At 48.7% G+C, this 16551-nt stretch overlaps 1 protein-coding gene across 6 annotated transcripts in view; it reads right to left on the reverse strand.

Annotated features, from left to right (window-relative positions):
- The window catches only part of LOC134632897 (ryanodine receptor 2-like), a 274812-nt gene that overhangs the window by 206220 nt on the left and 52041 nt on the right, over window positions 1–16551 (reverse strand). For all 6 annotated transcript variants that reach the window (XM_063481767.1, XM_063481763.1, XM_063481765.1 and 3 more), the window contains exons 2-3: window positions 6618–6737; window positions 6002–6106 (exon numbers count right to left, since the gene is read on the reverse strand). In XM_063481767.1, the coding sequence (XP_063337837.1) occupies window positions 6002–6106; window positions 6618–6737 (225 nt within the window). The remainder of the gene's footprint in view (window positions 1–6001; window positions 6107–6617; window positions 6738–16551) is intronic.

Consider the following 16551-nt stretch of genomic DNA (forward strand, 5'->3'; position numbering starts at 1 on the left):
AGCAGCTCAGCGAGCCCGAGCTGGAGCTCAGCGAGCGGGAGAAGCCCGCGTCGTCAGCCGTGGAGCTCAGCGAGCCTGAGGAGCCAGCGCCGCCAGCCGAGGAGCTCGGCGAGCGGGAGGAGCCGGAGCTCGGCGAGCGAGAGAGGCCAGCGCCGCCAGCCGAGGAGCTCGGCGAGCGGGAGGAGCCGGAGCTCGGCGAGCGAGAGAGGCCAGCGCCGCCAGCCGAGGAGCTCGGCGAGCGGGAGGAGCCGGAGCTCGGCGAGCGAGAGAGGCCAGCGCCGCCAGCCGAGGAGCTCGGCGAGCGGGAGGAGCCGGAGCTCGGCGAGCGAGAGAGGCCAGCGCCGCCAGCCGAGGAGCTCGGCGAGCGGGAGGAGCCGGAGCTCGGCGAGCGAGAGAGGCCAGCGCCGCCAGCCGAGGAGCTCGGCGAGCGGGAGGAGCCGGAGCTCGGCGAGCGGGAGAGGCCTGCGACGCCTGATGAGGAGCTCGGCGAGCCCGTACCACGGCCGGAGGAGCCGCTCAGAAAGGAGCAGCTCAGCGAGGAACAGCTCGGCGAGCGGAAGGAGCCCGCACCGCCTGATGAGGAACTCGGCGAGCACGAGGAGCGCCCATCATCGAGAGAGGAGCTCGGCGGGCCGGAGGAGCACGCACCGCCATCAGAGGTCGGCGTGACGGAGGGACCCGCTCAGCCAGAGCCGGAGGTCAGCGTGTCGGAGGGACCTGATCTGCCTAAGCAAGGGGTCAGGGTGCAGGAGGCATCTCCACGTTCAGCGCGCCCTCCACGCCGTCCACGTTCAGCGCGCCCTCCACGCCGTCCACGTTCAGCGCGCCCTCCACGCCGTCCACGTTCAGCGCGCCCTCCACGCCGTCCACGTTCAGCGCGCCCTCCACGCCGTCCACGTTCAGCGCGCCCTCCACGCCGTCCACGTTGGGCACGTCGGGGATCTTGGGCCTTTCGACTCTGCCGCCCGCCGGAGCTGCAACGCCGCCACCACCGGGTCCGTGGCCGTCCACCGGAGCTGCAGCGCCGCCACCACTGGACGCTTGGCAGGCCACCAGAGATGCAGCACCGCCACCACTGGATCAGTGGCAGGCCCCCAGAACTGTTTCGTCACTGCTACTGGACCCATGGCCGTCCGCCAGAGATCCAGCGTTTCCACCAATGGGCTAGAGGTAGGCCTCCTGAACTGTTTTCGGCCTCTGCCTACCCATAGCAGGTCTCACCTGCTTTGCTGTCCACCGGGTCGGCCGCCAGAACTGTGTTTACTGCCATTAGGGCGGGGGTTGGACTAATGAACTGAGTTTTTTCGTTTTTTGTTGGGTAGTGGTGTGATCGGAGGGGTTTTGGGGCCCTCCGTCCTGGACCCCCGCCGCCCGCCCTGGGTTGGTTTTTCTGTTTTTTTTGCTTTTTTGTTTTAGGGTCGTCGGGAGCCGACCCTTAGAGGGGGGGTACTGTCACGGACCCTGCTCTGGAGGACTCGGGGGTCCGTGAGCAGGATGGATTATTATTATTGTTATTGTTATTATTATTATTATTATTATTATTATTGGTATTGTTGTTGTTATTTGGGGATGTGTGTTTTTCTGCACTATGCTGTGTTGTTCGGTGTTCCACTCATTATTTTGTAGAGGCAGGGTGTGGGTGTATACATGTGTGGCTGGAGGATGGAGAACAGCCACATGCAGGCCTGATGGGTGTGGCCCTGCAGGCGGACTGGCCACACCTGAAGTTCCTGCCACACACCTGTTGGTGATCAGGGCTCGTCGGGGGAGCTACTTAGGAGAGTGTTGGAGCTCCCACCGGCGTGGGATCATTGCGTTGTCATCCCAAGTTAGTGTGTGTGAGTGTAAGTCTGTTCGTGTGTGCCGCGGGGGTCAGTGTTGACGGCTGTTTCTGTGGTTTTCCTGCAGGAGGAAAAGTGGACCGGAAAGGCAGCACGCACGGGGTGTGCGGAAACACGACAGCGGGGAGCACGAGCACAGACGTCGGAGGGGAGCACACACACGGGAGTCAAGGGAGCGATGGGGAGTTATTGTGTTTACAGCCTTCACTGTAAATAAAGTGCACTGTTTGCATCGCAGAACCATGCGTTTTGGGTCCTCATTCCAACACTCCCCACGGAATGCCCTGGCATTCCGTGACACCGGTCTCATGGTGTTCGCTGTGTCGAATCTAGCGTAGAATACGTTTAGATCCTCACACAGAGAGGCCGTGGTCTGCGGTGTGCTGGTTTTCCCTCTAAAGTCTGTGATCGTGTTTAGTCCCTGCCACATACTCCGAGGGTTGTCAAAATGTTGCTCCACCTTGTCCCTGTACTCACGTTTGGCTGCTTTGATCGTCTTCCGGAGTTGGTAATGTGCGTGTTTGTAGTCAGATGTGTTCGCGGAGGCAAAAGCGGTGCTCCGTGCCGCCAGTGCTGTGCGAACATCTCCGTTAATCCAGGGTTTTTGATTTGGGAAGGATTTAACTGTTCTGGATGGGACGACATCTTCCACGCATTTTCTGATAAATCCGCAGACTGAGTCTGTGTACTCATCAATGTCTTTAGCAGCCACGTGAAACATTTCCCAGTCCGCGTGATCAAAACAGTCCTGCAGCGTGTACTCCGATTGGTCCGACCAACGGTGCACCGCCCTCAGGGTTGGAGCTTCCTGTTTCAGCTTCTGCCTGTAGGCGGGCAGGAGCAGGATGGAGCGGTGATCTGATTGGCCGAATGGGGCGCGGGGGAGGGCTTTGTACGCATCCCGGAAGGAGGTGTAGCAGTGGTCAAGTAGCCGGTCTCCACGAGTGTTGAAATGGATGTGTTGGTGGAGTTTTGGTGAAACTTTCTTCAGGTTTCCTTTGTTAAAGTCCCCGGTGGTGATAAACGCCCCCTCTGGGTGTGCGGTTTCCTCACTGCTGATCGCGTTGTACAGTTCCCTGAGTGCTCGGTCAGTGTCGGCTTGTGGGGGAATGTAAACAGCCGTAATAATCACTGCTGTAAATTCCCTCAGTAGCCAGAATAGCCTGCACTTAATCATCAGGTACTCCAGGTCCGGTGAGCAGAAAGATTTGACCGGGAGCAGGTTCGCATAATCACACCAGCTGTTGTTGATCATGAAACACACCCCACCGCCTCTGCTTTTCCCAGTAAGCTCCTGTGACCTGTCTGCGCGGTAGTTGTATTGCGGAGTCCAGTACCTTGTCCGATAGCCAGGTTTCTGTGAGGCAGATCACGCAGCAGTCCCGCATCTCTCGCTGGAATGAGATCCGTGCCCGAAGCTCGCACAGCTTGTTCTCCAGAGACTGCACATTAGCCAGTAATAAACTGGGTGTTTATTACTGTGATTTGTATATATTAGTGCTATTTCCTAAATTTGTAAAATCTGTAACATATTGTATTGTTTAAATAGTTTAGTCTGTTACTGTTACTGTCCTGGAGCAACTGTAACCCACATAATTTCCTTAGGGATTAATAAAGTATTCTGACTCTGATTCTGATTTATCAGTACATATCTATATTTTTATATCTATGTATAAAAACAAAGCTGACACTTGTGAGACAGAGATGTGAGCATCACAGCAGATGTCTTTGTGTCAAAGTAACACAAAGTAAGGATAAAACACAGAAAAACATCAAGGACATTTTCCTAGCCTGGCTTTTTATAGCACCTAGCCGCTTTAAAATATTCTGCAGTAGTTAAAAAACTGAAGAAGACCATGAATCAATATATGAACGTTGCCTGATGCTGCTGAAGTGAAGCAGAGCAAAGTAACAGAGGTTTATTAGAGACACAGCTAAGTGTTTTGCAGTTTTGCATCATCTGAAACTTTAAATTTCTTGAACAGGTATTGAACAGCAGAAATGATTCTTGTCAGAGGTTATCTTTGAAAAAAAAAACAGCAGCAGCCAACAGCACTGTACACAACAGTTAGACTGGTGCGTAATAAGCACCAAAGCATACTAAGCAAGCGAATAATGCAGAAAATATTTATGTTTATGATAAAAAATATTTTTTTTTATCATAAACAGGTCTCTGAGTACACTGGGAGAGAGTTCTGCAGGAAGTAAAAGCAAAGGTAAGAGGGAATTCAGGACAGTGCTTATCAAATTTGAAGCGTAGCTTTGATCTTCTTTTGCTGCTGGTTTAGTCAATTTTGGTCGGAGAGTGAAGAAACCTGCAGCTTCAAAATCTGTGAAATGTCTGCTTTCACCATCCAGAATGTCCATGTACGTGCCCATCAGGTGAACGGGGAGCTCCACGCTTTGAGTTTACATTTTTGCAGAACCGTTTACCTGCTCTCATTTGCTGTTTTAACTCTTTGGTGGTTGTTGAAATAGTTTCGTGAGATTTAACCTGAGATTTTGGCATTTCTTGCAAAATACATTTATTAGTTCTGTCAGTGTTAATCTCGTTAAAATGACATTAATGCCATAACTGCATTAACGCGGCAAATCTCCGTTAGCGAGTTGCGAGTAATGCAGTTATGGCGTTAAAGTTAAAGTTACGTTGAAACCAAGCACACCATTGTTTTTCTTGTGACATTACCAATAAGTTTGATGTGTCACATGGCCCTCTTCCTATTGAAAAAACAAAAGTTGTATCCAAGATGGCCGACTTCTAAATGGCCACCATGGTCACCACCCATCTTGAGGGTTTTGCCCCCTCACATATACTAATGTGCCACAAACAGGACTTTAATATCACCAACCATTCCCATGTTATTACGGTGTATCCATATAAATGGCCCACCCTTTATTACGGAGATGTCTTCACAGTAGTTTCACTAAAAATGTACAGATTGCATAATTTTTCAAATGTTACACAGCCACAAACTACTATAATAATAATTCAAACAGAAGTCTGTACAAGTAACAACCCAGCAAACAATAGACAGAACAAATGAACAAAACAAACCCATAATAACAAACAAAACCTTGGGTCAAAAACCCATATAACCTGACAAAGTGTATGAAATAAGCCAATTTTTTCTGTCAAATCTTATCAGCAGCTTCATTTTCACCACTTTGAACTTGATAGTGGGAAAAACAACCCCCATTAAAAAGAGTGGAATAAGCAGACTCTCTTTCTCATGTGTGTGTCATGTTTTTCTTTGTGTTTTATCAGGCTTGGATGGAATGGAATGAACATTTGCATAATTTACATAATGCTTTTCTGGTCTTTCTTACCATGTAAAGCTGGACAAGTCACATTTAAACATACATTAATTCAGTGCTTTAGATCAGCGGTCCTCAACCTTTTTTGGGCCACAGACGGGTTTAATGTCAGACAATATTTTCACGGACCGGCCTTTAAGGTGTCGCTTATAAATACAACAAAATAAAATGATACGACCGAGACAAAAACTCTGATATTTTGTAAATATAACAATAAACGCGAATTCACTGTGTAATTGTGTAACTTTATTAGCAGCGTCCTTCTGAAATGTGCCAGCTACATTGAGAGTAACATCCTCCTCTCTGCCCCTTAATGCTCTCTGGTCGCTACAGTAACGCGTAAATATTTCTTTCAAAATAAGACACACAACTACAACACGGGAAAAGACCCGGGGAAACCGAGTTAACGATAAAAGCCCTGAAAACCTAAATTTCACACCCGAACGACTCATGGACTGGTGGTTGGGGACGGTTGGGGACAGCTTTAGTCTATACAATTTAAACACTTTGTCCTCCTTACATCCACGAGCAATTTTGAAATCACCAACAAACCTAACATGAATGTCTTTGAACTGTGATAGGAAACTCCCTAATATTGTGTAGTCCACCCCTGTGTCTGCCTACACAGCTTAGGGAGTACTTGGAGAGGACCCACCCAGACACATGGAAAACCTGCAAACTCCACACAGAAAGGACCCAGCTGGGGTTCAAACCAGGAACCTTCTTGCTGGGAGATGACCTTACCCTAGGTCTGCCCTAGAAGATCTTACCCTAATGTGAACAACACCTACAGTATATTTATTAATATTCTCTTCTCTGATGTGTGTATGCATGCCCACACTCACCCCATCCGCCTTCTCTTGGGTGTTGGCCAGCATCTCCTGCAGGGCTCGTACAGACAGCGACTGCTCCAGCACAAAAGTGCAGATTGACAGATCTGGAGGTACATTCTGAAACAACAAGAAAACAGCTATAAATTTACATCTAAATTAAAACCTCCTGTCCACTATTGTGTAGGCCACCCTTGTACCACCAAAAGAGGCACGGTTTGTCCTGTGTGGCACAGGACACTTTTTATTAAATCTATGATGAGTACAGCTCTGACTTTGTGCACACACAATTCTTAGTAAACACGTGAATCCTATAAAATATAGCATGAATGGAGCTATGAAAGCTATGAGGTATAGAGTAGTTTTCTTAAAAGTCAGTGAGCATGAGATTTCAAACTGTAATGCTAATGTGGAAGCTGTGACACTCATTTAATTAATTAGGCAACTTCTCCAAAAGCATTTTGGTTTGTGGTCTGATGATCAGGGTTTGATGAACATGACACATAATTACATGCTACAGCCAACACATTCTGGATTTTTTTCTTCAGTGAAATCATTTTTCCCCACTCATATGATGGTGATCTGGTTATTCTTGTGAAATAAAGGATTATTACTTATGTCAATACTGTACCTTGGAGTTTGAAATGGACTCGAGGAAGCAGAGTCTGTTCCCAAAGCCTTCAGCAGCAAGACAAAGTTTTTGTTGCTCCTTGTGGATTGTAGCTGAGCATTGTAAGACCACTTCATCATCCTAAACATAGAAAGAAAAACAGTGGGTCAAGACAGAGGCATAAAACAAAGGCATCAGGGAGTAGGCTGTGCTGTGCATCGTTGGGGTCATTAATCAAAAAAAGTAATGTAAAACACATTATTCATTACCTTTCTTAAAAGTAATGTAGTATGCTACTTTATTACTTGCCAGAGAAATGTATTTGTTACACTAAACGATAAAATGACCTGAAACGCACTGTCACATAGTTACATTTAACAATATAAACTATAGGCTACAGTTTCCCACACACCAACAGAAAATCCCTGTCCTAATAAGGGCAAACATATGATCTTTCTTTTAGTGTTTACCTATTAACACAAAGCAACATCAATAAGCAAATATGGAAACCAGGCCGAAGAGAATTTAAAGCAACTGCTACAGTGATTTTACTGTAGAAACATGTACAGGTAGAAATGGAGACAACCCTGCAACCCTGACTGCTCATCAGTTTATCTACTGAAGTTCAGGGTGTGGTCTGTCTGTTTAAGCATGCTGTCTGTGTAGATGTTTGTTCAACCAAAATTGCATTCCCAGTATAATTTCTGTTCCGGATGCAATTTGCACCAATCCACCATTTTTCTTCTCTGACACAATGAAATCATTGATTTAATGGAGCTGTAGAGGTCAGGCACAGCGTGTTTTAGGCAGCGGCCAAGGGTGGAGACTCTGGCGGACCAATCCCAATCCCTGGCCACCAAGGCTGATGACTGGGACATGGAATGTCACCTTGCTGATGGGGAACCTGAGCTAGAGTGTGAAGTTGAGAGGTTAATCGGGTTAACCTAAATGCACAGCTTGGGCTCTGGAACCAGTCTCCTCGAGAGCGGCTGGACTCTGTCCCAGTCAGGAGTTGCCCTTGATGAGAGGCTGCAGGCTGGAGTAGGTATCTTGGTATCCCCTCGGCCTGCTGCCTGTACGTTGGCATTTTCCCAGTGGGCTAGAGTCCACTGGAGTCCCTGAGCAGGGTGCTCAAGGGTGCTTCACCTGGAGACTCTGTTGTCCTACTGGGAGACTTCAATGCTCTGTGGGACAGTAAGACCTAGAGGGGTATGATTGGGAGGAATGGCCTGCCTGATCTGAACACGAGCTCTGTTCTGTTACTGGACTTGTGTGCAAACCAGAGTTCGCCCATAACGAACACCATGACAGAACATATGGGTGTCCAGTGCACATAGTACCAGAACACCCTAGGTCACAGGTCAATGATTGATTTTGTCATTGCATCATCAGATCTGTTGCCATATATTGTGGACACTCAGGTAAAGAGAGAGGCTGAGCAGTCAACAGATCAGTCAGTTGGATTAGGTGGCAGGGGAGGACGCTGCACAGATTTGGTGCACATAAAGGTATTGTGAGGGTGCACTGCGAATACCTAGCAGAGTCCCCGGTACGTGAGATCTTCAACTCCCACCTCCTGAAGACCATTGACAGCATTCTGAGGGAAACTGGGGAAACTGAGTCCCTATGTACCATGTTCGTCACCTCCATTGCTGAGGGCTGCTGCACTGAGTTCCGGCTGCAAAGTGGTTGGTGCCTGTCAATGTTGTAACCAAATGGTGGACACCGGAGGTGAAGGGATTCATCAGGCTGAAGAAGGAGTCATATCTGCTTTGGTCAACCTGTGGGACTTCGGAGGCAGTTGATGGGCAGTGGCAGCCCAAGTGTAACACAGCTCATGATGCAAAAACTCAAGTATGGGAGGAGTTCGGTGAGGCCAAGGAAAAAGACTTTCAGACTGCCTCAAAGCGATTCTGGAAAAATTATGAGTTGACTCAGGAAGGGAACGCGGTGGTTTACCCAAATGGTGTATAGCAGTGCTTCTCAATTATTTTCTGTCCCCCCCCCCCCCTTAGGAAGAACAAAAGGTTTTGTGGCCCCCATTCCTCCCCTCAAATATAAATAGTATCATTTATCTATAATTGTTATTATAAGTACATCTCTGCAAAACATTGTATCATTATTAACATTAAAGAAAACTAAAAATAAATATAGATCATCTAAAAACAAAGAATAATTTTATTAACATTGTTTTTTAGTGGAGTCAGACGTCATGTCAATGAACTGGTCCTCCTCTGCATAGCTGAAACCAGTTGGAGCTTGTGCATTGAAAGGATCTTTCACCCAGTCATACTGGGAACTGTTTTTAGGGAAGTATGCCATCAGTGATGAAATGTGCTGCTTAACACATGGTGGCACCTTAGCCAGTAGTGTCAACAAATTCATGCAGATTCTCGAACAAATCAGTATTTCCTTCATCAAGGTTCCTGTCCCACATTGCAAGCTTTCAGGTGAAAGAGCTGATCTTGCCTATGACCTGAGGGAGGTGTTTATCTTTCCCTTGAAGCTGTAGATTTAGTTCATTTAGCTTTCCAAATATGCCACTCAGGTAGCCCAGTTTCACCAGAAAGTTCTCATCACTAAATTTTTCGGCGACTTCAGACTTGTGCTCCTGCTCCAAAAACATTCTCATCTGCTCTCTGAGCTCAGAAACTCGGGACAAGACTTTTCCTCGTGACGGCCACCTTGCTTCACTGTGAAACAGCACAGCTTGATGTTCAGCTCCCATCTCATCACAAATAGTCAACAACAGGAAACAGTCAACAACCTGTGTCTGAATGTGGACAAAACAAAAGAGATGACTGTTAACTTCAGGAGAGCACGGAGAGATCACTGTCCATTTAACATCAATGGATCCTCTGTGAAGGTCGTCAAGAGCACCAAATTCCTTGGTGTTCACCTGGCGGAGAACCTCACCTGGTCCCTCAACACCAGCTCCATAACTAAGAAAGCCTAACGGTGTCTCTATTTCCTGTGGAAGCTGAGGAAAGCCCATCTTCCGTCATTCATTCTCACCATCTTCTATGGAGGGACTATCGAGAGCATCCTGAGCAGCTGCATCACTGTCTGGTATGGCAACTGCACCATATCAGATTGCAATACTCTGCAACTTATAATGAGAACAGCTGAGGAGATCATTGGAGCCTCTCTTCCCTCCATCACAGACACTTATCACACCTGCTGCATCCGCAAAGCCTCAATGGAGGACCCCACGCACCCATCACACACACTCTTCACCCTGCTGTCTTCTGGCAAGAGGCACCGGTGTATTCGGGCCCTCACTACCAGACTGTGAAACAGATTCTTCCCCCAAGCTGTCAGACTCCTGAACACTGACACACACACAAATACCTTCATACCAAGCACTTATCTGCACAATCACATACACACACGCACACCTTCATACACCAAGTTACTTTTTGCACAACGCTCAGTCTTTTGCACATTTCTACTGCACGGTTGTGTCTTTATTGTTCTGTTCTGTCTGGTTTTGCACATTGCACTTTGTGTAGTCCTGTGTTGATTGTGTGTTACATGTCATAGGTAGCACCATGGTCTCGTTTTACTGTGCACTGTACCATTGCACATGCTTGGAATGACAATAAAGGCACTTGATTTGACTTGACTTGACTTGACTTGAGACAGCAGAGAAGACTCTTGTTTTTATTATTGTGCTATCTACTGTACAATATAAAGCGCCTTGAGGCGACTTTTGTTGTGATTTGGCGCTATATAAATAAAATTGAATTGAATTGAATTGAATTTTTAGTGGTCTGGTCTTAATAATATTGACTACACCTACAATGTCAGTCATAACCTTACTTAGAAAAAAGAGGAAAGGTGCCTTGATGCCAGTGCTTCTCTGTGTATAACACAGTGTGTCCATTCAGCATTAGGCGAAACCTTCTTGATGAGAAGTGCCCAAAGCCCTTTTCTCATCCCTGCCATGGTCTGTGCACCACCACTACAAACACCAATGCAGTTCTCCCACTTTAGCCCATTCTCAGTCAGGAAGCAGTCCAGCATTTTGAATAGCTTTTCAGATGTGGCTCTGTCTCTGACATGTTTACAAAAAAGTAGATCCTCACAGAGGAACTTTGTCATGTCACAATGTACATAAGCAATAAACTAACAGTCTTTGTTGCTTCATCAAATTGTAAGGCAAAATGTTTGTCTTTGAGTTTATCTACCAGCTGTTTTTTAAGGTCGTTACCAATGTCATTTATACGTCTGGCGACAGTGTCACTGGACAGAGGTATAGTTTTATTTTTGCAGCAGTTGTGTCATCCAGCATGCCAGAAACCATGTCTAATGCTGCAGGCAGGCTCCTCTGCTATGGTGTGGGGGTTTTTGCACTGAGCTATTTGGTATGCCACCTTATTTGATGCTAACCGTGCTCACTGGTTTACTGAAGTAGCTTTCACAAAGCGGGATGATTGTCGGCAATATTCAGAACGTTTTCGCTGAAAAAACTCAAGTGGCTTATCAGTGTGACTGGGATGTAATGTCTGTAAGTGGCACCTTAATTTATTTGACTTCAGTTAAACAACTCCTTGGTAGCAGGGCCTCTGTGGTGGATGAGGTTCCTAAAAGCTTTGGGTGTTGTAGGGCTGTCCTGGTTGACATGCCTCTACAATGGTTTATAGAGATCACCAGCAGTACATCGGGATTGGCAAACCAGGGTGGTGGTTCCCATCTTTAAGAAGGGGGACTGGAGAGTGTTCTCTAACAATAGGGGGCTCACACCTCTCAGCTTCCCTGGGAAAGTCTATGCCAGGGTGCTGGGAAAAAAAGAGTCCATCTGCTAGTTGATGCAGGAGGAACAATGCAGGTTTCGTCCCAGTCGCAGAACACTGGACCAGCTCTATACCCTCGTAAGAATATTTCAGGAATCATTGGGAGTTTGCCCAAGCAGTCTAGATGTTTTGTGGACTTGGAGCAGGTATCAGACACTGTCCCTCTGAGTATTTTGTCAGTAGTGCTTCAAGTGTATGGGATGTCTGACCCGTTGGTACAGGCTTTTCTCCGCTTTTCGCAGATGATGTGGTTCTGTTGGCTTCGTCAGGTGGTGGTCTCCAGCTCACACTGGAATGATTCGCAGCCAAGTGTGAAGCGGTGGGAATGAGAATCAGCACTTCCAAGTCTGAGGCCATGGTCCTCAGCTGGAAAATTTTGGAGGTCAGGTCAGGGATGAGTTGCTTCCCCAAGAGAAGGAGTTTAAGTATCTCGGGGTCTTGTTCATGAGTGAAGGGGGAGGGAAACGTGAGATTGACAGACGGACTGGGGCTGCAGCTGCAGTGATACGGATGTTGTGCTGGTCCATCATGGTGAAAAGAGAGCTGAGCGTAAAGTAAAGCTTCTGATGTACCAGTCCACCTATGTCTCTACCCTCACCTATAGTCACGAGCACTGGGTAGTGAGCAAAAAAACAAGATTGCGAGTACAAGTGGTGGAAACTAGCTTGCTCCGAAGGCTTTAGACTTAAGGTGAGAAGCCCAGCCATCCACTTAGCCACATTGAAAGGAGTCAGCTGAGGTGGTTCGTGCATCTGACAAGGAAGGTTTGGGCCAGTGGCATGTCCCACTGGAAGGAGGGCGATATTGCTTGCGTTCTCGCTTGCTCACTCTCTCGTCACTGTCACTTCTAAAACTTTCTTCTCTTTCTAAATAACCAAATGTCACGTGTTCACATATTATTGGTTACCATGGTATATTTTTCTACCAACAGGAAAGGGGTGTCATTTTTTTTTTTTTTTTGCACTAACGATGCCAATAGTATTCAGAAAGAAAGCATTGCGTGTATATATATATATATATATATATATATATATACATATATATATATATATATATGGGCAAGAGACGAAAACAGGGCGTTGTTGGAATGCTACTACGCAAGTAACCCTGGCGGAAGGGGTTACATGAATAGGATGAGGGACCTATGGATTCTTCGATACCCAACATCCACAATGACGGCGAAACAACTAGTAGCTCAGTGTTCCAACATTCGAAAGAAAGGACTGCTCTCACAGCTAGAGATTGACGAGGTACAACATAAATGCTACGGCAAGGAGGAGTCAGGACGCCAGGTCAGGGGGGAGATATCATCACCCCCACCCGAGATTGGGTACATAGCCCCAAGTGCGATAGGAGAAGGATCGTTGAATGCGAGAGGAACTGACCTGAAAGATAGGATCATGGCCAAGCTTGAAACCTGGTTCCCCCGTAGCCGGTTACCAAGATTACGTGAAGTACCCTCAGAAGGTCTGCTAGATGATGTCAATGCAGCACTACGGACAATACCTACGACCACGATTACCGACACTAACAAGCTGATCTACAATACGGCAGCAGTGATCAGTGAGATGCTTGGCTACAAGTTGAACAGCCACAAGGGGCAGTACCCTCCATGGAGAAGGAGGCTAGAGGGCAAGATCAAAGTAGCACGAAGGGAGGTCAGCCAACTAACGGAGTTGCAGAAAGGCGTGACAAAGAAGGTGCATAAGAAATACAGCAAGCTGTCCATACCTGAGGCCTTGGAAACTGCCAAGCAAAGACTCACAGCCTTGGCCAGCCGCTTGAGGAGGTACACCAGCAGGTGAATAAACCAGCTGTTCTCCACAGAACCAGCAAAGGTGTACTCTCAGTGGCAAGGGAACAATAACAGAACAGCACCACCAAGGCTGGAGACGGAGCAATACTGGAAGAGCATATGGGAGAAGGACGCAACCCATAACGGCAATGCTCAGTGGCTAGTGGATCTGAGGGCAGACCATAGCGACCTCCCTGAACAGGGTCCAGTAACCATCACAGTGGCAGACATCCAAGAAAGGGTCTCCAGTATGAAGAATTGGACAGCACCAGGGCCCGACATGGTTCACGCCTACTGGCTGAAGAAGCTGACTGCACTCCATGAGCGTCTGGCAGCACAAATGAACCAGCTGCTAGTTAACGAGAGACACCCGGAATGGCTAACCGAAGGTCGGACGGTCCTGATCCCCAAGGACCCCAAGAAGGGACCGGTCCCATCCAACTACCGACCAATAACCTGCCTCAGTACTACATGGAAGCTCCTGTCAGGCATCATATCGGCTAAGATAAACAGGCACATGGGTCAATACATGAGCGGGGCACAGAAAGGGATTGGCAAGAATACCAGAGGCGCAAAACACCAGCTACTGGTAGACAGAACAGTCAGCCGAGACTGCAAGACCAGACTGACCAACCTGTGCACAGCCTGGATTGATTACAAGAAGGCCTATGACTCAATGCCCCACAGCTGGATACTGGAATGCCTAGAACTGTACAAGATCAACAGGACCCTAAGAGCCTTCATCAGGAACTCAATGGGGATGTGGCATACAACACTAGAGGCCAACTCCAAGCCCATAGCACAAGTCACCATCAAGTGCGGGATCTACCAAGGAGATGCTCTGTCCCCACTGCTGTTCTCATAGGCCTGAACCCCCTCAGTGAGATCATTAACAAGACTGGCTACGGATACCGACTACGAAACGGAGCGGTTGTCAGCCACCTCCTGTACATGGATGACATCAAGCTGTATGCCAAGAGTGAACGAGACATCGATTCACTGATACACACTACCAGGCTATACAGCAATGACATTGGGATGTCATTCGGGCTGGAGAAGTGTAGTCGGATGGTAACAAAGAGAGGGAAGGTAGTCAGAACTGAGGGGATTGAACTACCAGAAGGCAACATTGCAGACATAGAGGACAGTTACAAGTACCTGGGGATCCCGCAGGCAAATGGGAACCATGAAGAGGCCGCTAGGAAAGCTGCAACCACCAAGTACCTGCAGAGGGTCAGGCAAGTCCTGAGGAGTCAGCTGAACGGTAAGAACAAGATCCGGGCCATCAACACCTACGCCCTGCCCGTGATCAGGCACCCTGCTGGGGTAATAGGCTGGCCAAAGGAGGAGATAGAAGCCACTGACATAAAGACAAGAAAGCTCCTGACCATGCATGGAGGGTTTCACCCCAAGTCCAGCACCCTGAGGCTGTACGCTAAGCGGAATGAAGGGGGCCGGGGACTGTGAGTGTCAGCACCACAGTCCAGGATGAGACAAGAAACATCCACGAATACATCACGAAGATGGCCCCAACTGACAGCGTGCTCAGTGAATACCTCAGGCAGCAGAAACCCAAGAAAGAGGAGGAAGGCGAGGAACCATCATGGAAGGACAGGCCCCTGCACGGTATGTACCACCGGCAGATAGAGGAGGTGGCTGATATCCAGAAATCCTACCAGTGGCTGGACAAAGCTGGACTGAAAGACAGCACAGAGGCACTAATCATGGCAGCACAAGAACAAGCTCTGAGTACAAGATCCATAGAGGCTGGGGTCTATCACACCAGGCAAGACCCCAGGTGCAGGCTGTGTAAAGATGCCCCAGAAACAATCCAGCACATAACAGCAGGGTGCAAGATGCTAGCAGGCAGGGCATACATGGAACGCCATAACCAAGTGGCCGGCATAGTGTACAGGAACATCTGTGCCGTGTATAACCTGGAAGTCCCGAGGTCAAAATGGGAGATGTCCCCAAGGGTGATGGAGAATGACCGAGCTAAGATCCTGTGGGACTTCCAGATACAGACGGACAAAATGGTGGTGGCTAACCAACCGGACATAGTGGTGGTAGACAAACAGGAGAAGACGGCCGTAGTGATCGATGTAGCGGTTCCGAATGACAGCAACATCAGAAAGAAGGAACACGAGAAGCTGGAGAAATACCAAGGGCTCAGAGAAGAGCTCGAGAGGATGTGGAGGGTGAAGGTAACGGTGGTCCCCGTGGTAATCGGAGCACTAGGTGCGGTGACTCCCAAGCTAAGCGAGTGGCTCCAGCAGATCCCGGGAACAACATCGGAGATCTCTGTCCAGAATAGCGCAGTCCTGGGAACAGCTAAGATACTGCGCAGGACCCTCAAGCTCCCAGGCCTCTGGTAGAGGACCCGAGCTTGAAGGATAAACCGCCCGCAAGGGGGCGAGATGGGTGTTTTGTTTTGTTTTTTATATATATATATACATATTTATTTATTTTTTTAAATCATAACTCTGGCATTACATGGTCTATCAAAACAGAAACTGCCTCAGGTGTTTCCTGGTAGTCATCACTATTCTTTAAGTTTATTTTAAAGTGGTTGATATGGGGTTAGGGACGGCCTTAGGGCATCTGGGGATTCCCTAGGGACGTTTTCCCGGAGGGCCTAACCCGGGGGTTGTGGCCATGACCCGGTTAGGTGCTCTGGTGGCTCTTAGATGGTGTTTTCCTTGTGGCTTCGTACAGCAGAGATGGGGGAGGGTCTGTGCTGGTGGACGTTGGTTACTGGCCTGGTAGCCTGGCTGCCCCTGGGTGGGTCCGGGACGGGCGTGGAGGCTTGGGGGTCTGGGGGTGCTCCGCCCCCAGGCTGGTGCTCTGGCTGGGTCTTGGGGGCTTGGGTCCTGGTTGTTGTGTTGCCGGGGTTGTGGGCGGGTGGGTACATGGGGGCTCAGCCCCGGTGCGGGGGACCTCTGGTGCATCGGCCCAACTGGAGGGCTCTCTAACTGGTGGGGAGGCTGTTACATCTTTGCAGGTGGTCTCCTCTCTACAGGAGCTCACTCTGCAGGTGAGGGAGAGATATAGGAGAGGTGGAGAATGAACTCAACCTGGGTGTCTATTGTCTTGTGTAGTCTGGGAGATGATTGGATAATGGGGTGGGTGCAGTTTTCTCTGCGGTGGGGTCAGGGGGCTGCCCCAGACTCTGTGGGGCGGGGCGGTGCTGCTGCTGTGGGCCCCGGTCCGGATGGCCTGGGCCCCCTTGCCCTGGTGGGTTCCAGAGCGTGGGGGTGCCTACTGGGGTCAGCGGGGGAGCTGGCCCCTCCCTTTCTTCCCTCCCCATCCTCAGCTGCCTCCCTCTTCCCGCTCCACCACACCCACCCACACACGCAGGGCTTGG

The sequence above is a fragment of the Pelmatolapia mariae genome, linkage group LG8 (genome assembly GCF_036321145.2).
Source record: "Pelmatolapia mariae isolate MD_Pm_ZW linkage group LG8, Pm_UMD_F_2, whole genome shotgun sequence".
NCBI lineage: Eukaryota > Metazoa > Chordata > Actinopteri > Cichliformes > Cichlidae > Pelmatolapia > Pelmatolapia mariae.